This window comes from Rhinolophus hipposideros, assembly GCF_964194185.1.
Source record: "Rhinolophus hipposideros genome assembly, chromosome: 21".
NCBI lineage: Eukaryota > Metazoa > Chordata > Mammalia > Chiroptera > Rhinolophidae > Rhinolophus > Rhinolophus hipposideros.
Genome location: NC_138067.1, coordinates 47,573,547 through 47,596,862, shown reverse-complemented (window position 1 = coordinate 47,596,862; position 23,316 = coordinate 47,573,547). Strand labels below are relative to the sequence as shown.

The 23,316-nt window shown below is 53.5% G+C and overlaps 5 protein-coding genes across 6 annotated transcripts; 3 read left to right on the top strand and 2 right to left on the bottom strand.

The window, feature by feature from the left end:
- The first annotated feature begins 2,012 nt into the window (after window positions 1–2,012).
- On the top strand, window positions 2,013–6,637 carry UBE2S (ubiquitin conjugating enzyme E2 S). The gene is made up of 4 exons (XM_081032117.1): window positions 2,013–2,210; window positions 2,835–2,982; window positions 4,470–4,660; window positions 6,176–6,637. The coding sequence occupies exons 1-4, from the start codon at window positions 2,208–2,210 to the stop codon at window positions 6,503–6,505; spliced, it is 672 nt and encodes a 223-aa protein (XP_080888243.1). The 5' UTR covers window positions 2,013–2,207; the 3' UTR covers window positions 6,506–6,637.
- Window positions 6,638–7,999: 1,362 nt separating this feature from the next.
- LOC308490078 (NADH dehydrogenase [ubiquinone] 1 alpha subcomplex subunit 5) lies at window positions 8,000–9,552 on the top strand. The gene has a single exon (XM_081031863.1). It carries the CDS (start codon window positions 8,004–8,006, stop codon window positions 8,352–8,354), a length of 351 nt encoding a protein of 116 aa, XP_080887989.1. The 5' UTR covers window positions 8,000–8,003; the 3' UTR covers window positions 8,355–9,552.
- A 4,476-nt stretch (window positions 9,553–14,028) lies between these two features.
- On the bottom strand, window positions 14,029–17,105 carry RPL28 (ribosomal protein L28). Of its 2 annotated transcripts, XM_081032594.1 has the most exons (4): window positions 15,956–17,105; window positions 15,531–15,619; window positions 15,297–15,420; window positions 14,029–14,291 (listed from the first exon to the last, which is right to left on the bottom strand). In XM_081032594.1, exons 2-4 carry the CDS (start codon window positions 15,609–15,611, stop codon window positions 14,083–14,085), a joined length of 414 nt encoding a protein of 137 aa, XP_080888720.1. In that variant the 5' UTR covers window positions 15,612–15,619; window positions 15,956–17,105; the 3' UTR covers window positions 14,029–14,082. The 2 variants fall into 2 exon arrangements, with proteins under 2 accessions (XP_080888720.1, XP_080888719.1); XM_081032593.1 differs by lacking the exon at window positions 15,956–17,105 and having other exon boundaries at window positions 15,531–15,949.
- A 516-nt stretch (window positions 17,106–17,621) lies between these two features.
- On the top strand, window positions 17,622–21,146 carry TMEM238 (transmembrane protein 238). The gene is made up of 2 exons (XM_081032592.1): window positions 17,622–18,183; window positions 20,479–21,146. The coding sequence occupies exon 1, from the start codon at window positions 17,640–17,642 to the stop codon at window positions 18,174–18,176; it is 537 nt and encodes a 178-aa protein (XP_080888718.1). The 5' UTR covers window positions 17,622–17,639; the 3' UTR covers window positions 18,177–18,183; window positions 20,479–21,146.
- A 486-nt stretch (window positions 21,147–21,632) lies between these two features.
- TMEM190 (transmembrane protein 190) lies at window positions 21,633–22,883 on the bottom strand (the record flags this gene model as incomplete). Its single annotated transcript, XM_081031560.1, has 5 exons — window positions 21,633–21,870; window positions 21,957–22,041; window positions 22,120–22,245; window positions 22,650–22,685; window positions 22,775–22,883. The coding sequence occupies 5 exons, from the start codon at window positions 22,881–22,883 to the stop codon at window positions 21,633–21,635; spliced, it is 594 nt and encodes a 197-aa protein (XP_080887686.1).
- Between the last annotated feature and the right edge of the window lie 433 nt (window positions 22,884–23,316).

The following is a 23,316-nucleotide window of genomic DNA, read 5'->3' as shown; positions in this document are numbered from 1 at the left end:
GCGGTGCCCCAAACACACCAAGCACAATCCCCTCCCTGGGCCTTTGTACCTGCTGTTCCCTTTTCTCGAAATGCTTTTCCCATAGACCTTTCTGTAGCCCAGATGACCCTTCCTCAGAGAGGCCTTCCTGCCCCGTGGAGGTCAAATAGCAGCCCACCTTCCCTATCCCCTGACCCTGGTTTATCACTTGGCCACATGATGGTGTAGACGTCCTTGCTTACTGTCTGGCTCCCCTATAAGGACGTGAGCCCCATGAGCACAGGGGTTTTGTGCTTTGGACTCTGCCATATCCCACAGCTTCCTGCCTGCCACATCACAGGAGCTCAAACACTTCATTGAATGAATGGAGGTGTCTGGAGAGGAAACATAAACTACCCCAACAGGGCTGTTGCAAGGATTACCTAAGATCAAGCGTGCAAACAGAACAGGGCCTGGCACATGGCAAGTGTGTAACAAACAATATCCATTACCGTCATCAACATGTCTGTCGGGTGGGTTTCTGAAACAGGGCTCAATGTGACCATCACCTTTGCCTTGTCCCGGCTGGGGGGAGCCGGGGCGAGTCACTTGAGCCAGCTCTTCTTTCAGTATCCCCGTCTGTTCTTAAACGGGCAGGCTGAGACTGAAGGTCAGGTGTGGGAGATGCCCGCACGGGCAGGCCGCTACCAACCTCAGTTGTCACCAGGAGTGTTACTGCTTGGCTGTCTTTTACACCCTTCTGCCTCCTTTTCCAGAAACGGAAGCGCCGAGGGGCAGATGGTAGCCAGGAGTCCGTTAAGGACACTGTGGCCAAGCTGGACCCTACTTGACTGAGCTCAGAGGCCCTGAGACGGCACCACAATCGCAATGCACAGACGAGCCAGTTAGGCCACTGCAGCCTCTGAGTCTCTCCTCTCTTGGCATCAACACAGGCCTATTTTCAGGGCACTGCAAGCCCATTTTCTGAGACCTGGAGAAGCCCCCCTTTCCCAGTAACTGTGTGTCCATTTCCCAGACAGAGGAGGTGAGTAGCGAAGGCCTGGAGGCTGTGGGTCAGTCCCAGGGGAGGGCGGTGCCCTGAAGGCCTGGGGATGCTTCCTTCTTTCTCGGGTATCACGAGGGATCCCAGCGCCCATTTCCCACAGGAGGAAACTGAGGCGAGGCGTAGTAACTGAGACCTGGCCAGGGTCAGGGGTCACACTTCGGAGAGCCAGGCGTCCAAGCCTTCAAGGTCGCACTGACTGGTCTTGGAACCTCCACAACACAGAACACATATCACAGGTCATTCTCCACATAAAATGGCGCCTCAAGGAAAAAAGTAGAGCGATTCCCGGCGCCCACCCCCACCACAGGCTAAGGAGGGGTCGTGGACGCCCTCCCCCGCACACCCCGCACACTTCATGCATATACAAAACTTAACGAATTTCGTTGGCTGTGAGCGGCTTGGCCCGCGCTAAGCAGGGCCCCTATTGGTCACTCTCCAACCTCCCCCCCCCCGGCTCTGCCTTCTCCGGCAAGGATTGGCCCGTGCGAGTCTCGGGACACCGTCCCACGATTGCGCTTTTCTATTGGCTGTAGCGCCTTCCATTATCCGTTTAAACCCCACCCCCCCAAGTCCCACCTCCCCTCGCCCCTCCCGAGCGCCGCGGCCAACCGTTAGTCGCGAGCGCGACTTCCTGAGCGTCTGGGTGCGCGCGCGTACGCCGGACCATGGCGGCGTTTCATTCAAACGGGCCAATCAGCAGTCGTATTGCCTCTCGCGTTCTTTCCCTCTCGACTCTCCCGACTCAGCCCCTCCATACTCTGGGGTCCCCATTTTGACCCCCGCGTTCCCCCATTGGTCGGCCCGCCGCGCGCCCCTTCCACAACTTTTCCCGCTTCTGCTCGAAGCTTGCGGAAAGGGAGCGAGCGCGTCGAATGCTCAGGGCCGTGCGCGTTGACGTCACGGGTCGAGGCGCGGCGCTCAGAGGGCGCGAGGGGGCGCGGCCTGTAGCCGGATATAAAAGGGTGGCGGTGAGCGCGCGGCCGGCTGAGTGCGGCCGGGCATCCGGGGTGGGTGGAGTTGCGGGTGCTGTCGGAGGTGGGCGTCTGAGGCTGCGGGTAACGGAGCGGGCCCGCCGGGGCCTCGTCAGGGCCGCAGCGGCAGCAGTTGGGCCCCCCGCCCCGGCCGGCGGCCCGGAGAGCGCAGGAAGGGGGCCGGGGGGACCCGCCCCCGGCCGGCCGCAGTCATGGTGAGCGCCGCGGCCAGACCCGGGAAGGGTGGTGAGGGCCCCCCCGGAGAAGAAGGCGGGGTCTCAGGAGCCTCTCGCGGCAGCGTCCAGTATTAGAGGGCCCGCCTGGGCATCCCCGGCGGGGAGGGGCCCACGGGCCTTCCTGTAGGCAGGGCAGGAGTTCGGGCGGCCCGCAGGGTCCTTGGAGGTGAAGGCCTGGTTGAGCCCTGGGGCGGAGGGGGGAGGTCCGGGCTTTGTGGCTCGCCCGTGGGTGTTCCGGGAGCCGCTCGGCCGCCATCTCCAGACCCGAGCTGGGATTTCCAGGATTGTTTCAACCAACGTTTAGTGGGGAAAGGAACCAGGGTAGGCCGTGGCCTACCCGGAATCATGAGGGGCCCTTGCGGGGCTACGAGCGGGCACTGGGGGCTTCTGGGAGGGTGGAGTCATCCGCAGGCCCCCTCGGAGATCCGCCCCCGTTTCTACTGGGAGGTCAGCCTGGGACGGCCGCCTGAAGCATCCGGGGTGGGGGTCTGCGAGCCCAGGTGCGATGGACCGCCTGGGACTGCACGGTCAAGAGGGGGGGGCCACTGCTTCCTAGATCCTGCTGGGCGCTGCGGCCACTCACCCCCTTGTCTCCGTGCCCAGAACTCCAACGTGGAGAACTTACCCCCCCACATCATCCGCCTGGTATACAAGGAAGTGACGACGCTGACCACGGACCCTCCCGATGGCATCAAGGTCTTTCCCAACGAGGAGGACCTCACTGACCTGCAGGTCACCATTGAGGGCCCTGGTGAGTGTGGGAATGGAAGAGGGAGAGGCGCACTTCCTAGATTGCTTGTCATCTTTAGGACAAGAATAGGAAGCTCCCATTGTAAGCTGAAGTCTGCCAGCTGCAGGGGACGTAATGGTAGACTGGACCCGCACGGCTCTTAACTCTAGAGGTGCTCAGCCTGCAGGGCAGGACAGACAGCACAGGTGACAAATGATCGTGTATGCTTTTCCTGTGAGGGTTGTGAGAAAACCCTGGTTTCTGTGGGAGCATTTAACGGGGGCCTTATCTGGGCTGGGGCAAGGCTGGCAGACCTGGAAGATAGGTTGGCATTCAGTGGGAGTAGGAGATGGTGCCAGGCCGTAGGAACAGCATCAGCAGGCAGGGCCTGGCTGGCAACCTCAGACTCCATCCTGCTGTCAGGATCTCTTAGGACGTAACAGCCAACTCGCCAGACAGAGTGCTGAGGGATATAACAGTAATAACCGAGTGATTGCGTCTGATTGTTTCATCTTGCAGTGACGTAGCGCATCATTTCAGGTGCACTTGGTTTCTGTTGTTAGTTGAAGCCACAGAGTAAGCCAAGATGTTACAAGAGTGTAGTGAAGGACCTAGTCAGGAGAGGGGATAGTGGGGAAGGGCTCAGGGAAGACTTCCTGAGGTGATTCCCACTGTGCTCCACGAGGGGTAGGGGCCGGGGGAGGATCCCAAAAGGCCCTGAGACAGCGCAGTGGGTGCTTTGTAGGAACAAAAAGAAGAAAAAGGACAGGTGAAGCTTTTAGGGAGTAAATCTTTGAGGGCCTGTAGGCCTCTGTAAGGAATTTGGAAAGGAAGTTGTTGGCAGGTTTAAAGCAGGTGTGACAGGTCTCTACAGAATTGACTTTGATTTCAGTCGGTGAACTGGAGGGGCGGGGGAGTCGAAGCTGGAGGCCAGGCAGGAAGCCATCAATACTGCTGCCATTAGGTGAGGGGTGAAGTGTTTCAGCTGGACTGAGGTGGGGACAGTCAGGATCGGACCCTGAGGTCATCTTCCTGGCCGCTTATGGGTCACGTGGGGACTGGGGCGTGAGAAAAACAGTGATGGGCCCAGACTGGCTCCCACACGTGTTTTATCTGGTCAAGTGGGTGGACGGGAGAACTGTTGACTGAGGCTGGGAGGACCATGGACTTCCCAACTGTCCCATCATTTCCCCGCAAGGCTTCCAAGTAGATGTTTTTCCAGGAAGACAAGTGGATGCCAGTGTCTGTCTTTTGGGAAGGGCGCATGACTTGGGGCCTTTATTGGAAGAGAAGAGGCATCCGGGATGGAGATGAGGATTTGGTGGCAACACAAGTGGGGCCACAATCGGGGCTTCCTCTCAGGGGGACGCCTGTAGCCCCTGGGAACCTAGTCCGGTCCTGCTCTCCAGAATCCCCTAGACTTGTGGAGGATGCAGCAGAGCTTAGGGGTTTGCGGGGTGCCTGGGAGTCCTGAGCCTACTGACCCAGTCCCCGTCTTCACACTGCAGAGGGGACCCCGTACGCTGGAGGCCTGTTCCGTATGAAACTCCTGCTGGGGAAGGACTTTCCCGCCTCCCCACCCAAGGGCTACTTCCTGACCAAGATCTTCCACCCGAACGTGGGCGCCAATGGCGAGATCTGTGTCAACGTGCTCAAGAGGGACTGGACGGCTGAGCTGGGCATCCGGCATGTGCTGCTGGTAAGATCTGGGGGCCCTGGGCCTGGACACCCCGGTGACATCTCAGCATCATCGGTGCATTATTTATTTTTTAAAACCAACTCTGAAGTGGTTGGGGGCTTCCAAATTCGGGTTTACAGCTTTTCTGTAAAATTCTGAAAGGGTTGGCAGTGCTGGACCCAGGACAAGTGTGATTGTACAGGTTGTTCAGTACTTGGGGCACCTGAAGTATACAGCTCATGGGTTTTTCAGTAGTTACAAAGTTTGTGCAGTCATCTCCCCGTAATTCCAGAATGGTTTCATAAACCATTGTTTCTCAACCGGGGTGATTCTGCCCCACCTCTGGAGTCAGATTTCCCATCTAAAATGGTCTGAGGAGAGGAGGCCGGGGCCTGCTCTCAATAGCTGCCAGTCAGGGGACAGGTGTAAGGTGCCTTGCCTTCCCTTCCTCTGACATTTTGCATTGTCCAGAGACATTTAATTGTCGCATCCAGTGGGGCAGGCGACCAGGGTTGCTGTTCCACATCCTGCAGTGCAAGAATGGCCCCTAGTGAGCAGCAGCCAAAGTCAGTCGAGCCCAGATGGCGACATCCTGGACTACAGTGGTGCTCCAAGGTCCCCACAGGCCACCTAAAGCATTTAGGTCACTGGCTGCCTCCCCACCTGCTTGAAGCTTAAGGTTTTTGAAAACTGGATTTCTCATGAGCCCCTGGGGAAGATGGTAGGGAGGGCAGAGAACTGGGATTTCCTGCAGGGCACCTGGGAGGCTTGAACTCCAAGATAAACAGACACTCCCCCCCTCCCCCAACGTTTCCCGCTCCCTGGAGTGTCAGTGGTGGCTGCCAGGGGACACTGGCGATGAGCATAGAGTAATTCTGAGTGTCCCGGTGATCCCTGGGGGCCATGGTGCCAGTACTGTGTCAGGGTTGGCCATGAGGAAGCTACAGGAAGGGCCTCTGTTGTGCAGTGCAGAATTAGGGTGTGATCCTGGGTCCTTGATGTCTGCTGGGCCAGGTGCTTTGCACGTGTCACAACGCCCTGGGTAGCACTTGTAACTGCCCCTCCTTTATAGTCCAGAAAGATTATGTCACCTGCTCAAGGCCAGGCACATTCTGGGGCATTCTGGGTTTCCTTTTAGAATGAATGTAGAGGCAGGACCCCTTTGCTTTCCTGGTCCCTTTCTCGCATGTGGTCTAGCCCAGCCAGAGTGTGCACTTGGGATTTCTGTTAAAGCCAGGGACAGCTCGGGGGCTATTCACCTTACTGTCGCGGTGTGGAAGGGGCTTTGCAGTCTACCAGGCCCGCCAGATGTGAGTTCCTCAGTTGTCTTCCTCACCTTGTGAGGGACCTTGGGGAAGTCCTTTCTCCTCCCCAGTCCAGGCCGCAGTGAGCCTATGTGGGTGACACTGAGCGAAGACCAAGAGGAGGTGACTGTCAGATGTGGAGGAAGTGTTAGGAGCAGAGGGAACAGCCAGGGTGGAGGGTGGTGTGGCCTGTGCTGGCCTGGCACCCTGACCCCATGCCCTCTCCCCACAGACCATCAAGTGCCTGCTGATCCACCCGAACCCCGAGTCTGCACTCAATGAGGAGGCGGGCCGCCTGCTCTTGGAGAACTATGAGGAGTACGCGGCCCGCGCCCGACTGCTCACAGAGATCCATGGCGGTGCTGGCGGGCCCAGCAGTGGGAGGGCTGAGGCTGGCCGGGCCCTGGCCAGTGCCGCTGCGGCCTCCTCCGCTGACCCCTCGGCCCCTGGGGGCCCAGGGGGAGCCGAGGGGCCTATGGCCAAGAAGCACGCTGGCGAGCGTGACAAGAAGCTGGCGGCCAAGAAGAAGACGGACAAGAAGCGGGCCCTGCGCCGGCTGTAATGGGTTCTTCCCTCCCCACCCCTGCCCAACCCTCAACTCTGTCTCTAAGTTATTTAAGTTATGGCTGGGGTGGGGGAGGGCACGGGGGCACTGGGACCTGGATTTGTTTTTCTAAATAAAGTTGGAAAAGCAGCTGCTGTGCCTCTTACATGCCCCAGGACCAGCCTGTGCCTTGTGGGCTCCAAGTGGTGGACACCCCACCCTCAAATCCATGCACAGGCCTCAACACTGGGCCCTCAGTGGGCCCTCTGGTTGAGCTCTGAGGCCGCCTATGGAGTCAGGTTTCCCACTTAAACTGGAGTGGAGGGGAGGGGGTCTGGGGCCTGCTGGCCAAGACACAGGTATGAGGTGCTTTGCTTTCCCTCTGACAAGCCTTGTCCATCCGTCCTGGACTAGGGCGAAGTTCTGTCACCAGATCCAGCTCGGGCCTTAAGATTTATGTGTATTCCTGCATAATGTCATGGATCCCAGGCCCAATAAGACACCCGTCTTCCAACTTCTGCGCTCAGAAGTCCCGGTGTGATGACTTGGTTACTTTGTCAGTTCACGTTGAAGTCTTTGCCTGCCATATTCCTTTCTTGGTCCTGTTAAAGGTCATGATGGATTTCAGTTCTTGGGAGTGTAGGGACTGTCCTCAGAAGCTGCTTGGGTTATTGCTGCCTAGGCCTCGAATGTCTGACTTCAGGTCCCAGTCCTTTGAAGGGCTCAGCTGATGAGGCTGCCCAAGGACTCAGTTAACCAAGTGATATGTGATTGCGGTAACCAGTGTTGTTACAGGTTCAGTCCGCACTCCAGGGGAGGGGTGGGAACTAAAGCAGGTTAGCTTTACACATGGGCAGCCTGGAGTGCCCATCTTATCTGAGTTCACCTGCAGTACATGAACTGGCAGTCACTACCTCTTGGGCTGCCACGGAGGCTCATGCGTAAGGGCTACAAAGGTGGTGGGATGCGAAGCAGTGGGTCTTGGAGAAATGGGAGGTCACCGAAGACCAACTGGCTTCACCTCAGGTTCTCGTCCCTTAGCAACAATTTTGTTGCCCTGTGCTGGGCCCTCAGGACATAGTGTCAAAATGATCATAAAACGAAAAAGAAAAATGTGAAAAAGACTTGTATGTGAATTTTTAGTTTACATTTGTAATAGGCAAAAATGAAATGACCCAAATGTTCAACAGATGAGTAAAGAAATTGCGAATTCATACAGTAAAATACTACTCAGCAAAAAACTGATGCACAAAACATGGATAAATCTCAAACATTACATGCTGAGTGAAGGCATATACAGAACTGTGCAAAATATTTGATTCCATTTATACGAAATTTGAGAACAGGCAAAATCACTAAATGGCTGAAAGCAGGTCATTGGCAGTCTGGGTCAGGGAGGATCAAATGGACAGGGGCATGGGGAAATTTTGGGGGTGATGGACACGTTCCAGAAATTGATTGTAGTGGGTCAGATGGGCACATAAGTTTATCAAAATTTAGACTAGGGGGCGCTGTCATGGCGGGCGTGCTAAAGAAGACCACGGGCCTGGTGGGATTGGCCGTGTGTGACAGCCCGCACGAGAGGCTAAGAATATTGTACGCAAAGATTCTTGATGTCCTTGAGCAAGTCCCTAAAACTGCAGCATACAGAAAGTATACAGAACAGATTACAAATGAGAGGCTGGGTATGGTTAAAGCGGAACCGGATGTTAAAAAATTAGAAGACCAACTTCAGGGTGGCCAAATAGAAGAGGTGATTCTTCAGGCTGAAAATGAACTAAGTCTGGCAAGAAAAATGTTACAATGGAAACCATGGGAGCCTTTAGTGGAAGAGCCTCCTGCCAACCAGTGGAAATGGCCAATATAATCATGATTAAATGACTTGTGTGTTGACAGAGAAATGATGTAATTAAATGTTCTGTTGTATCAAAAATGTTTCCATATTATTGACATCTTATAATCAAAAAAATTGATATAGAACATATTTAGGAGACTTGTTAAAATTGATGATTATGTAATAGGAACTTACTAATCAGTTTTGGTTTATAAAGCATTCATTCAAATTATTTCAAAGATGATATTTTTTTCAAATAGATGTGGGAGATTTGGAGGTGAATTAGAAAAATTCCTATAGATTTCAATACAGAGGCCATGTTTGAAGTCTGAAGTATTTTTAGTATTCAGCACATCCTTTAGTGTTTTTTATTCTGAAAATAAAAAAACAGAAAAGGTACTTATTATTAGTAATAGTATCATCATCATCATTATTATTATTGCTTATAAAGGTCATTGTTTATAGTGAAGTAGTAAGAGTAAAAACCGTTAAGAGTGTATTGTACAGTTGAGGAAATTGGTATTTGAAAGATTGCTTATTTATAGTGGTACCGTGTTTCCCTGAAAATAGGAGTGGGTCTTATATTGATTTTTGCTCCAAAAGATGCATTAGGGCTTACGTTCAGGGGAGGTCATCCTGAAAAATCATGCTAGGGCTTGCTTTCCAGTTAGGTCTTGTTTTCAGGGAAACACGGTAGCTGGAAAAACTATTTTTGTCTCATTTAAGAAGTTAGCTTTCTGACCCTCGCCCTTTAGTTTTCTTTATTAACCAAACTACATCAAGATAGAAAATTTCTGTAAAAGAGGAGATATTAAAAGTTTCTAAAGTTTATCTGGCATACAGATAGACTTACATTCAAAACATTTTCGTATAGTTGTAACTTGAAAGTGGAATCACTAAGTTTTCACTAAGTTTCCAGTATAAGTGCCCCTGGATATCAAAAAAGATAAAAGCTGTTCAAGGAAAGAAGCAGTTGACAAACTAAAATTACTTCTCGTGTGTTCTCACCTTTTCTTCCTAGCCCCCTTTGATTTCTAAGTATTTTGTTAAATTTGGTATTTCTTACCTTCAAAAATAGTACTTTTGGCGGGGTGAAGGGGGGTGCACGCACGTGTATGTATCCTGCTATTTCTTGTGGCAAGGCAGAATCTTTCAGAATGAGAAAAATAATTGTGTTTTTCCCAATATATTTCTCCCCATATAGAGTTGTAGATTAAATGCTAAATAAATATTAAATGAAAAAAAAAAAATTTAGACTAGGTGTACAGGTAAGCCCCGTATAACACGGTCATTAGGTTCCTACAAATGCTGTGTTAATGCAAATCTGTGTTACGTGAAACAAAGAACTAGCACAAAAAGGAGTTTCCAAAAAATAAAATTATATTTTTATGAGAAATATCTTTATTAAAGCAATTTTCACCAAAAGTATAACATTAACATGTATTAATGTTTTCTTCATCATCACTACTAAGCACGATTAACCGAGGGCATTTTCTTACGTACTTAATACTCCATGAACAAAATGGATTTAAAATTCTAATAAATTTTAAAATTCTGCAATCTGATATGACATCCACACTCGAATGAACAATTTCAAATGAGATACCTTTTGCTCTTAAAACCTTTTATTACACTCCGTGTTGTTTAGGGATTTCTCTAATTCTCAAATCGTGTTAGAGTGAAACCATGTTCTAGGATGCCGTGTTGTATGAGGGCTTTCCCCAATTCTCAAACCATGTTAAAGCGAAATCATGTTATAGAAGTGCCGTGTTGTATGAGTGTTACCTGTATATTTCAAGTTGATTTAATTTTTTAAAATCAAGAACTGTTTATCTTAGTGTGAAAGACAAGTCAGTGAGACAGACATATTTGCAAGTCGTATAACCCAAAATAACTAATCCAAATAATATATAAAGAGCTCCTACAAGTCAAGAAGACAGCACAAAAGACAAGTGGGCAAAAGCACTTGATCAAACACTTCACAAAAGGAAATACAAATAACTACCAAACATCCTCATCAGTAACTTGGAAAATGCAGTGTAAGCCAAAGTTGAAACCACTACACTTCCATGAAACTAGCAACAGTTATAAAGTCTAACATTAAGTGTTGACAAGGTTGTGGAGTTACAGACATTCTCATAGGCTCCTGATGGGAGCGTGAAATGTTTATGGTCCAGTTGAAAGCACACATACCGTATTGTTCAGCATTCTTGCACAGAAACCACAGGTTTTAGACACTTGTCATGACTGCAAAACAGTATAAACGTACTTGTATATTCAAGAAACAGTACAACACAGAAATAGTGAGCTATCATGACTACCAGCAGCATGGGAGAATCACAAACGTCATGACCAGCCAAACAAGTCACAAAAGAGAGCGACAGCTCAAATGCCTTCATACCCGATCCGAATCGAGTAGAGATGAGTGCTGTTGCTAAACGGACATCCATCGATGGTAGAACTCAAAGTGAAAAGGTTGTGTCCATAAAGCTTGGGATTCTGGTCACTTCCAGCCAGCAAGCAGCCAGGAGGGCTTCTGGGGGCCGTTGTCTTTTCCTGCTTTAGCTGGGTATTGATTACACGGGTGATTGTTTTATAGTTATTTTTATAAGTCTATAAATGTTTTATTTACTTTATGTATGTCTGCTACATTTCAGAATTTTGAACACATGAAGAAGCTCATTATGTACAGATATGGACCAATATCCAAAATATGTTAAAGTGAGAAAAAAAACCATGCAAATGGTGTATATAATATGCTACCATTTCTGTCCAATTTCAAATGTATTTCATTGCCAGTGTATTTAATGCCTCTGGAAGGTCATATTAGAACCTGGAAATACTGTCTCAAGGAAGAAGAGCCTGGAATACCTTGTGAATGTTATCCATTCCAAAAGCAAAGATTTTTAAGATAACAAAAGTTTCTACAAAGAAATGGCTCCCTCTCAGTCCTGTCTCCCCAACACCAAATTCCCTGAATCAGGGACAAGAATGTTACCAGCTTCTTGTATTTTTCTGGAGAAATTCTACCCAAATGCAAGTAAATTTATTAAGTATGTATTCTTCTAGGCCGGCCCAGTGGCTCAGGCAGTTGGAGCTCCACGCTCCTAACTCCGAAGGCTGCCAGTTCGATTCCCACATGGGCTGATGGGCTCTCAACCACAAGGGTGCTGGTTCAATTCCTCGAGTCCCACAAGGGATGGTGGGTTGCGCCCCCTGCAACTAACAACGGCAACTGAACCTGGAGCTGAGCTGCGCGCCCTCCACAACTAAGACTGAAAGGACAACTTGACTTGGAAAAAGTCCTGGAAGTACACACTGTTCCCAATAAAGTCCTGTTCCCCTTCCCCAGTCAATATGTATATGTTCCAAGCCCATGCCCTTTTGTTTTTACACAACTGGCAGTATCCTGTAGTAGCATGTTGTACCTTGCTTTTTTGACTTAACAGCAAGTCTTGGAAATGTGTCCCTATCAGCATTTATAGCCCTTCTCTGCTCTTAGCTGCCTAGTATTCCATTAGAGATGTGCCATCATTCATATCACCCATCCTGGACAGACGGACCAACTACGCTAGAATGGATAACCTTTCCAAGTACAAATGCCCCGGGTGTCTGGGTGGAGGGAGGTGAGGTGGAGCTGGGCCTCATCCTCACGACCAGGGGTCTGCCTTTCACTCAGAGGGGATGGGAATGGCGGGAGTGTTCTGAGAAGGCATTAAATCACATGGATTTAGTTCCAACAGGACCTTGGTGGAGAACAGTCCCAAGTAGGGCAAGGATGGCAGCTACCGCAAGAGTCTAGGTGAGTCCAGGCTTTGGCCAGAAGTGGTCAGGGTCACATCTGTTAACTAGGGAAGGCTGGAGGACGGGAGCGTGGATGCCAGGAGCTCTACGTTTGTGTGGAGTCAGCCCCTGGGGGCAGGGCTCCTGCCCGACCCCAGTGGGAGAACTAGGAGGCCACAGAGCTCTAGAGTGGGGACAGAGAACAAGGTCCTCTTCTCTAAACAAGGTCCCCAGGATGGCAGGGATCAAGGGGTCCCCTCAATGCTAGATCCTTGGCCCCTGGCATAGTGGCTGGCACATAGTAGGTAAACAGGAAACATGTCAGGAGTCATGATGTGGGTTCCCTCCATCTGAGCCTATTTCTGTATCTGTAAAGTGGGGATGACACCTGCTTCATGGGGTGTCAGGGGCAGTTGGATGATAAATGGCCACCCCACAAGTGTTATACATGGGTATATGTTGAGGATGCCAAAAAAAGTCCACATTTTAAGAATGGAAAACTGTCATTAAAATTGTCGTAATATATACCAACAGAAGATGACTACGTTATGTGTATACATTTTTTTGGCACCCCCAGTATATACACACACACCCTCACACAGATGGAATAGTCAAGGTCCAGCCTTCTCCCAGCGTTTGTTCTCCACTGAATTACATTACTCAGCACTTGCTCAGGCCATCCTCAGTCTCTTAATTTGTTAACCCCCTGAATTCTGACAACACAGGCACAGAGAGGTCGTTACTTGCCGAAGGCCACACAGCTAGTGGCAGAGCTGGTGTTTGACTCCATTATCACAGGTCGTGTGATAAACACCTCCAGGCATTCAGGCAAGGGGATCAGGGAACACCTGAGACAGAACTGTGACACCCTAAACAAGAGGCAGCTCCAGGAGACGGGAATGTCAGAAGCAGTAAGGCCAGATGCGAGTGGAGAAGCATGGCCACACCCCACTGGTCATCCGAGGGACTGCAGTAGAGACCAATGAACAGGTGAGGGATGATGGCCAGAAGGATAGAGTGCTCACATCCAGCCTAGCAGTTTTGTAGAAAATGGGTTGGCCGGGTCCTTAACCAAGAACAGGCTGATGACATGGCTGCTGGCTTATGGGAAGCCTGGGGCTGCCACCTCCCTGCTGGGTGACTTGTAGGGGCTTTAGTACCTCTCCAACATTGAGATAGCACCCCAGTTGCAAGGCCTCACGAGTTCCATTGCCTGTTTAGAAATGGGCACTTTTGGCAACTATGGCCTAATTCCAAGGGTTCTGCCCACCCCTCAAGGACTAGGACACTCACTTCACTCGCGTGGGGCTCCTGGAAGGGCTGTCAGCTGCCCCAGACCAACAGCAGAGGGCCCACCTGCACTCTTCAGGCTAGGCAAGGACTGCTTCTGAGCAGTCTCCCCAAGTTCCTGTCGCAAGTGCTCAGGCATCCCCAGGAGAAACAAAGGGACTAAAGGTGGGGTCCACAGACAGTTCAAGACCTGGATGGTAAACACATCCACCTTCTCAGGCCACACCACACACCTGTGTTAAGAGGTGTGCAGCCCTGGGTCTACATTCCCATCCTAGATCACGATCAAAAGTAGGCACTTAGGGTCTTTCTTAAAGCATTGTTGTATGCTAGCAGACTGCGTTTCTGATTCTACAGGGTTTTTTGTTTAACCCGCACTTTGTAAAAGTCCCACTGAAGTCATGTAAGGTGCTGAAATGTGAGGATTTACCCCAGCCCCCAGCCCTCAAGGGGGAGGCCACCTGCAACAGCAGTGGCTGGGCTCCCTTCCTGCGCCAGGTCCTGCTCGTTTTAACGCACTGCCACCTGTGGTACCAGTGGTTAGGTGGAGCCCCTGTCCCCCAGCCCCGGTGTTCTGGGACACACACTCAGAGCTAGGGCATTGGAGCCACACAGAAAGGAGGCCCAGGCGGGGTGGTTGGAGAAAGATGGCTGACACTTTATGCTTTATTGCTGTGGAGGGAGGTGCTCAGGAGCTCTTGGTGGGGCGAGCCCGCTTCCTCTTCAGTGTCACCGGCTTCTGGCTGCGCAGGATGGCGCTGGCTCTGCGGATGGCGGCCATGCGCAGGTCGGGACGGTACTTGTTCTTGCGGATCATGTGCCGGATGCTGCTGAGGGTGGCCCGGGCGTTCTTGTTGATGGCGGTCCGCACATAGGAGGTGGCCGGCTTCCGCTGGCCTGGTGGGGGAGAGGGGAAGCCCCCGAGTCAGCTGGATGGGCTGGCCTTTAATGCTCCTTCCAAGTGGCAAAGGTGCCATGGCACGCCAAGAGCAGGAGCGCCTCAGCCAGGAGCCTGGGCAGCCCGCCCCACCTACACACACCGATTTACAATTTACGGGACACTCACAGTGACCACCACAGGCCAGGTCCTGCCCTGGACACTATACAGCCATCTCATCACTGTCGGAGACACGGCACCCACCCCCACCTCACTTTATAGATGGGGCAGATGCAATGAAAGGAGGTCTTCTGTCCAGGTCACACATGCAAGAGAACTGGCCTGCTTCTCAGGAGTGCGGAAACCCGAGAAGGTGGGAAACACCACTCTACGGTTTGCAGGTCTGGGGCACTGCTGACACCGAACAGGATGTTGGGCACCGACCCCAAGCAGAAGCTTGTTCTAATCAGAAACCTGGGAAAACCTCATTCCTTTCTCTTACAAACCCCAGCAAAGACCAGAAATGAATCAACTGTTAACAGCCCTCCAATCGCCCTGCCTCCAAGACACTAAAAAGGCCCCTCCATGCCTAAGTTTACGGGGGTGGGGTGCTCAGGATTCCTCGAGTCCACACAAGCAGACTGGCGGTCCACTTGCAGCTTGTGACCCAGCCTGTCACGTCCTACAAGTGGAAGCCGGGGGAAGTCCCATCTATTTGCTAAATTTTCCTACTGCAGTGAAAGGGAGGCATCCACCTTCACCTGAACTGTTTAAAGGTCTTAATCTGAAATCGTTCCATCACGCACCTTTGCTCACTACATACAGTTCAGGTCCTATTAATTTCTCTGCTTCACACAAAACGAAACAGGATAAGAGACCTGATCAGCAACCACAGCCCACGGGGTGGTGGGAAGGGGGGTGAGCGTCCCAGGTCATCCTGACTCCGGGAATCCTCCATGCTGTGGCAGAATTACAGCTCCCTGACCTGATGGGGGCCTGCCGTCTGGGCCAAGGGAAATGCTCACCAGATCTCCGCTTCATGACGACCACCACACCTTTGCCATCGGCTGCTGGCTCCACGCCCACCGTCTTGCGGTGAATCAGCCCATTGTAGCGGAAGGAGTTGCGGGCCTTCAGATTATTGGGCTCCTGGGAAGGACGCGGGGCGGGGGGGGGGGCAATGAAGAGGGAGGAGACCTTGCGATAGCGAAGTGCTCCCCGTGCCTCCCGCAGACCCAGGCATCCTGACCCCCACTTACGGTGCTGTATGTCTGCTTGTTCCTTTTGATCAGGAAGCTGGAGCAGTTACGCACGACCATCCATTGCAAATGCGCAGACATGGCGACAGCTGCGGAGAAATGGGTGCGGGAAGATGACAAAGGGAGCGGCAGGCTGACGCCAGACCCCATGCGAAGAAGAGTGCCAAGTGGGAATCTGGCAAATGTGGCAACCTGAGGGCAGGCATTACTAAATAATTTGCCAGGCGGGGCTGGGCGACCTAAGGCTGAAGTCAGGCGCCGAGGCTAACTGCAGGGAACAACGTGAAAACGCACAGCATCTTCGGGTGGCGGAGCTAGGCTGCAGCTAAGGACGCAAGGGACGCAATGAAAGAAACCGACAGGGGCAAACACCGGGCAGCCCGCGTGAGAGGCGGCCACGCGGGAGACGGAAGGCCTCCGCTCACCTCCTCTCGTTGCCGCAGCCGAAGACGGAAAGAGGCACAAAAGGGGCGGGAGGATGCCTTTAATAGCGACACGCGTTTCCGCTTCCTCTCTGGGCAAGAGCGCGCAGTCGCTTGTCCTCCGCCTCTTTTCGTTCACTTCCGAAGCAGCTCGATGGCGTTCGGCTATTTCCGCAAGCCCGTCGCATACCCCTCGGGAACCTACGGAGCTCTTCGGCTAGAGACCCGAGGGCATGTTTTCCGACGCGGATCGCCAACGTTCCGGGGACCTTCGTGTGTTTACGAAACTCCACGACTTAGTTTCCGAGCGGGTCCAGTTCGAGGCCCCAAATCCTCTTCTTCAGCGTCCTCTCCCCTGTATTGCTCACCCAGCGCTTGGCACAGCATGGGAGCCCAATAAACATTTTAGGATTTATGTTTATGAATGAACATGTATGTGAGTGCGTAAAATACTTAAGCGTAGCTTCGGAATCCTCGGGTGCTTCCGGTGGTCTTCGTAAGCCCTCGGCTATTCCCGACAAACACACGCAGGCCCACTCGTGCACCTTCGGACCTCTCCGGAAACGCTCTTCGGAGGAGGTGGCCGCCTTCCCTTACGGCCCGCGTCCTGTTCGGGTCTGTTCGGAACCAGTCGGTCTCCATCCGGCTACATGCAGGACTCTTCGGCTTATCCCGGCAGACCTCCGCAGTGCCGGCCTCCAGCCGGCCCCGATCCAGGGCCGGAGCTGTTCAGAGCTTAGGTAAACGGAAACTTCTCGCAGACTGCCACCCAGGAGAGTGTGGATTTCCTCTAAGTGCGAGTTTGTTTGAAAGAAAAGAGATTTGCCTGGGAAGCTCTTGGTTCTTTTAAGGGTCCCATACCTGTTCGTCCAACCCCTTACCAATGCCTCGCAGTTTCCGTCCCCATTCTCCCCTTGAGTCCCGTAAAACTTCCTATAAGTTTATTTTCTCTTAATTTCGACCTTTTTTATTTCCAAGGTTATCTTTACGGGGCAGGAGCCTTGCCTGATAAATCTGTCCTCGTCTCATCAGCACAGCGCCTAGCGAAACCCCTACCGAACAAAAGGAATGGCAATGTCTTACGTTACCTCCATCAGAACACCCTGAATCTGACGGCGAGGTCAGAGTCCTGTGAACAGTCCACATTGGTGCCCTCGGTTCATTCGCTAGAGGCACCCAGGAAGCCCCAGGGGACGGACGGGTAACGAAAGAAACCTCAACTCCACAGAGCCCCGTGTTTCCTCCCTTAAAACACCTACCCTGACTGCTCTGGAGCTACCTCCCTGCGTCCCACAGCTACTTGGGGTCCAGCGCCTTGTCTGACCCTTGTTTTTGACCCCCAGTGTCCCCATTGTGGGTTCCCAGGGGTCCCCTGGAGGCGGGCTAAACAGAACAAGGCCCAGGCTTCCACAGGGCCCTGCCCTGCCTCCATTAAAGAGCACTTGAATGTTGACCAGGCGTTGCTTCCGCTCCTTGGGGTGCAGGGGCGCTGGGCCACCCTATCCCTGGGGGCCAAGCCCTGCACAGAAACCCCGGCCAAGGCGCCCGGAACCGGGCCCGTCAGCACCCGCCCGGCTCAGGTGACCTGGCGGGCGCCGGGCACACCTGGCGCCGTCCCCTGACCCCGCCCCCGCCCGGGCGGCACCCGGAACGCTCTCTGCCCGAGCCAACGCGGCGGAGCAGGGCCATGGCGGCGGCGCCGGCGGCGTGCGCCTCGCAGGGGCCCCCGCCGGGGGCACAGTCCCCGCCGACAGGCGTGCCCGCGCCGGCCTCCGGCCTGGGCCGCTGCCGGATGGCTCTGCTACTGGCCGTGGCATTGGACGTTGCGGGCATGGCGGCACTGCTGACCGGCGTGTTCGCGCAGCTGCAGGTGCGCGGCCGCGACTTCGGCGACCTGCTCATCTACTCCGGCGCGCTGCTCGTCTTCCTGAGCCTACTGGGCTGGATCCTCTGGTACACTGGCAACATCGAGATCTCGCGCCAGGAGCTCGAGCGCGACTACGGCCTGCGGCCCTCGGCGCTCGCGCGTCTAGCACGCAAGCTCTCTCGCCGCTGGTCGGCTCCAGCCTCCACCGCCGCCGCCCCGCGCGCGGCGCCCGGCTCTAGGGGAGCGCGCCGCGCCGCCCGCGCGCCCCTGCCACCCGTCTCCGGCTCCCGTCGCGTGCGCTTGCAGCTTGCCACGCTCGAGGCCGCGCCCGGGGCGGCAGGCACGGGCACCCAGTGAGCCCGAGGTGAGGGTCCGGCGGGTGGGGCCGGGAGAGGGAAGATCTGCGGAAGAGATGGAGCGACCGAAGGGAGAGAGAAGGACTGAGGGGGAGAGAAGGAGGGAGAGATGGAGGGACTATGGGAGAGATGGAATTAGACTGGGAAAGACGGAGAGCTAGAGACTGAGAGACAATGGGGAGAAAGGGAGGGAGGGAGAGAGAGAGGACCAGGTCAAGATTTCTTCTCAAAGGAGAGAAGCAGAGACCCAGAGGATGCAGAGAGACAGCAGGTATGAGTGCAGACTTGGGAGAGACAAATGAAACCCCGCCCCCCACGCAGTAAGGATGGGAAAGTCACTGGTAGCTTGGAGGTTCCTCCCTGCACTCCAGTCCCTAGGCTCACCTGGTCCCATTTAATCCAGTGTAACTGAGTCTCTGAAGTCACTACTCTTACCCTCCCCATCCCAATGTAAGACACTGTGGCCCAGAAAGGTGCCACCTCTTGCCCAAGGGCACACAGCTGGGATCCTCCTTACAAAAAATCTAAAGAGGGGGGAAAGAGTGGAAATGACTATCTGAAGCAGGAGAGTGATGACAACAGACCAAGATGCATTCCTTCCCCTTTCTCCTTTACCTTCTATTTCCTTTCCTAAACACACTCTTCCTCTGCTCAAAGACCTGCTGTGGCTCCCCATTACCCTCCGGTTAAACCCAAGCCTCTCACTGGCACGTGGGCACCCCATGTTTCAGACCCACATCTCCTGCCTTCTCTGCAGTCATGATGACATCAGTCAGTCCCTAGACAGACAGGCTCTCAACCCAGTTGGCTTCCACTGCCTTTCTCTGGGTCTTCATATTGTCTGAGTTACCCACTATGGCTTGTATCACCATGTGTTGTGTCTTTGTGTGCTGGTACTGTCTCTCCCACCTGAAAGGAGCCCCTTGAAGATAAGGCCTGGGTCTCTAGTATCTTTGGTATCAGCACTGCCCAGCAAAAAATGAACTCAGGAAATCAGAGGTTGATGATTTGTGGGTGGATAGATGATGAACAGATGGATAGGTGATTGGCTAGATGGATGGATGGCCTGGTTGTTGGGTAGATGTAGTTTGATTGATGGATGGCTGGATGGATGGATAGATGAGTGATGGGTGGGTAGATGGATTAATGGATGGATAGCCTGGTTGATGGGTGGATGTAGTTGGATTGATGGATGGGTAGGTGGCTGGATGGATGTGATTGGATTGGCGATGGGTAGATGGGTAAATGGGTGACTGGCTGACTGGTTTGTACAGATGGGTAGATGGATGGATGGATGGACGGACGGACGGACGGACGGACGGATGGACGGACGGATTGGTTAATGGGCAAATAGATGGGTGGAACAATGGATGGATGAGTGACAGAATCAGTTTCGTAAGAAAGGACAAACAACTATATGCATGGGTGAAGCATGAAATAACACAAAATTTGGCATATAATGTAGAAATAACCACCTGTGGTTAAAATTACCCCTGAAGGGGGCGGCCGGTTAGCTCAGTTGGTTAAAGCATAGTGCTCTTAACAACGAGGTTGCCACTTCAGTCCCCACGTGGGCCACTGTGAGCTGCGCCCTCCACAACTAGATTGAAACTACTTGACTTGGAGCTGATGGGTCCTGGAAAAACACACACATAAATTTTTTTAAAAAGTTAAAAAAAAAATTACCCCTGAAAATCCTTACCATGCCCAGAAGTCTCACACAGCTGGGTGGAGCTTCACTGCTGGAACCACCTGGAACCACCTGCCAGAAACTGGCCCAGCTGACTTGAGTGTAGGCCCCTTTTAGAAGGAAAAGGGTCCTGTCCAGACACAGGACTCCTCAATGGTAAGGGTGAGGTCCTTCAAGCACTTGAATTTTAACAGAAGGACCCAGAGGCCTTCGTTCTGATTGCACAGCTCTCCCTCTGGGACCAAAATTAATTGAGTGGCCATGCAGAGCCACTCCCATTCTTTGTCCTTTCTCTCCTCTGTCTTCTTTGTTAGTCTCTGCCTGTCTCTCTCTCTCTCAGTTCCTGTGTCGCCATCTTAGTCTCTCTTCTTATCTCCCATGTCTTTTTGTCTCTGCATATCTCTCTCCCAGTCTCTCATTTCCCACTTGTACCACTGGATTCCAATGAGTTAAAGTCACATGCACACTGCAGCAAATCAGGGCGTGGAAGAGCCAGCGAGCAAGTGTGTGAGTCAATATGTGAGGGGCTGAAGCAGGTCACTGGGTAGTGGGCACAGGGAACAGAGGGTTACGGGTTCCTGAGCAGCTACTAACCTCACGCTCCCTCCTGCAGATGAATCCAGGACCCCAGCTGTCAGGACCCAAATGAGATGTGCAGCTGCCCTCGACATCATCTGGCCGCCAGGATGCCTACCTGTGCTCCCTCTATGTCACCTGGATAAATGGCTCTGCCTCCCAGCTCTGCTTGTCTGTCTGGGAGAGGGATGGCACTGGGGCAAGTGTGACCTTGCTTGCTTCTTCCCAGGCCACATCCACAGAGGGGTCACCCATGTCCTTGGGGGACCCAAAGCCCCTGGGGACATAGGAGCCCAGCTTTATGCTGGCCTCTCCCAAAGCGTCTCGAGCCGAGACCCACCCTCTCTATTCAGACCTCCCTCTGCCCAGGCCCCTTTGTTAGTTTGGGGCCCTCCAAGAAGAGGAGGGACAAATTAGACATGCAAAATATTTACTGGAGGGAAGACTTATGCAGTGGACGTTGGTGCGGGTCTGGCACTGAGAAAGGAGAGGGGGAAGGAAGGAGGGGTGGGCAGGACAAGTGTTGAACTGGAAGTACTTCCAAGAAAATTTCCGCCAGCCCACTAGGGGTCTGAGAGTTCTATCACCTGCTGGGGGAGGCACAAGTCCTGCAGATCCCTGGCCATGTTCAGACTTTGGTGGGAAGCCTGTCATGCAGGTGGGGAGGCGGGGAGCTCAATCCCCTGCTGGGGCTGCAGAGGCTATCAGGCAGTAGTGCTCCCTGCAGGAAGAGTGCTGAGGGGCACCTCCCCCTGGCTGCAGCATGTCCCACCCAGCCCAGTCCAGGCATCCCTCAGCCTAGCTGCCCTCAGTCCCATCAGCCCAGGCCACCCCTACTTAACCCCCAAATCCCTCATTTCATACCCCCTCAGTCGCAGTACCCCATGATTACAGCCCAGTCTCCCTCAATCAGCCTGGGGCCCTCATCTGCCCAGGTCCCCTTCAGCTCAGATCCCTCCCACTTACCCCCAGGCCCCTCTCATTCTACCCGCTCAGCTCATACACCCCATGATCACAGTCCAGCTCCCCATCACTCACCCCAGGACCCCTCCCCCAACTCTCTCTCTCTCTCTCTCTCTCTCTCTCCCCCTGCCTCTGGATCTTATCTGCCTCCTGCTCCCATGGCTCTCAGAAAAGAGATCAAATGTCTATGTGCTTTATCTGTATTGAGGGGTCCCCCCAGGGGCGCCCCTAAGCATCATCCTCCCCCCCTTCTGTTTCTTCACCCCCTTCTGTCCCTTCCCCTTCAGTGGCTCCCGAGATATCCAAGGTCCCCTCCAACGGCATGGAGGCTTGCATGCTGCCCATAGATGCCTTCTTTTCGCTCAGAGTCCCCCGGTCCTTGGATAACAGAGACACAGTCCTGGACAGGTTGCATTTGCCCTGCAGGAACTTGGGCAGGTGCAGCATATCCCGGCGCTTGGCCCACCTGGTGGGGAGGGCACATGCTCAGCCTCGGCCTATCCACCTGCTCCTCTGGGGGCAGGGTGCCCTCCCAAACCCCAGCTCCACTACCAGAACAAGCAGATGATGGAGGTCAGGAAGAGGAGGCCTCCACACGTCCAGCCCAGCGCCCACATGTGCTTCCTCCGCATGTTTTCTGGACAAAGTTTGGAGCTTTGAGACCCAGGGGTCCCAACTACAAGCCTCCCCCCCAGGGACCCCAGTTTCTACTCACCATCCGGCCGCTGGTGATAGCAGACCCCATCTCGGTAACAGCATCGGAGACGCAGACAGAGATTGGGGTTTTCCAGTGCTGCTTGACCCCCACAGCTCTCCCGATCCCATACGTCTCCCTCACAGCCTGAGGACCGACCATGAGCAGCAGCTTCGTCACAGAGTCTGGCCCCAGGGACTCAAGGGAGCCAGGGTCCCAAAGTGAAGCTCTGAAGGCTGACTGTAGTGCTTGCTCTGTATGAGACTCAGGAGTCCAAGACCCAGCCCCTCTATCAGACCCAGGAGCCCAGACCTCCAGCCCCCTCCTCACTCAGACCCAGGGGTCCACGCCCCCGGCCCCTCCTCCCTCAGACCCAGGAGTCCAGGTCCAGCCCCTCCTCCCTCAGACCCAGGGGTCCACGCCCCCGGCCCCTCCTCCCTCAGACCCAGGAGTCCAGGTCCAGCCCTTCCTCCCTGACCCCCTTCCTCAGACCCAGGAGTCCAGATCCCTAGGCCCTGTCCCTGAGGACCCAGGATCTAGCCACTGCTCACTCCAGGGATAGAAGAACCCCTGGATTCCATTCCCATCTGTGAAAGAAAAGAGAAGGCATTAGGAGCTGTGGAGGCTGAGGAGGCCCCCTGTTCAGCTGTCTGACCCTCTTTTCTGGGTCCCTCACCTACTGAGCCCTGTATCAGCAGGAAGAGGCTCAAAGCTCGGATCCCAGAGCCCACCATGTTGCCTCCCCAAACACCTGTGTCCTCTGTGGGGAGAGACCTTGAAGCCATCCCCCTAGCAACCAGCTTGGCCCCACCCACCCAGCCCCCAGCATTCTAAGTTCTGTTGCTAGGGAGCCCTTTAGCAATGTGGAAGAAGGAAGGTGGGGGGGGGGTGTCACACTAGCCTGGTTGCTAGGGAGTTGCTTTCTTAGCAACCAGGTGGAAGAGGCCTTGCGGGTGGGGGCCTGGTATTAGAAGAGCCTCCTTAGCCACCTGGGTGGAAAATGGAGGGGGATCTAAGGTCTCTGTTCCTTACCAACCAGGGACCTGAGGCATAGGAACCCAGAGTCCTTGCCAAGGAATCCCTTTGTTAGTAACCTGAGGCCTGGGAGCAGCTCCAGGTGGCCCAAAGTCTCCTGAGACCTCATTGCCAGGGGTCTTCCCCCTAGCAACCAAGGGCAGAGGGCCCTTGAGCTCAGAAGTCCTCACTGAGCCCCATTGT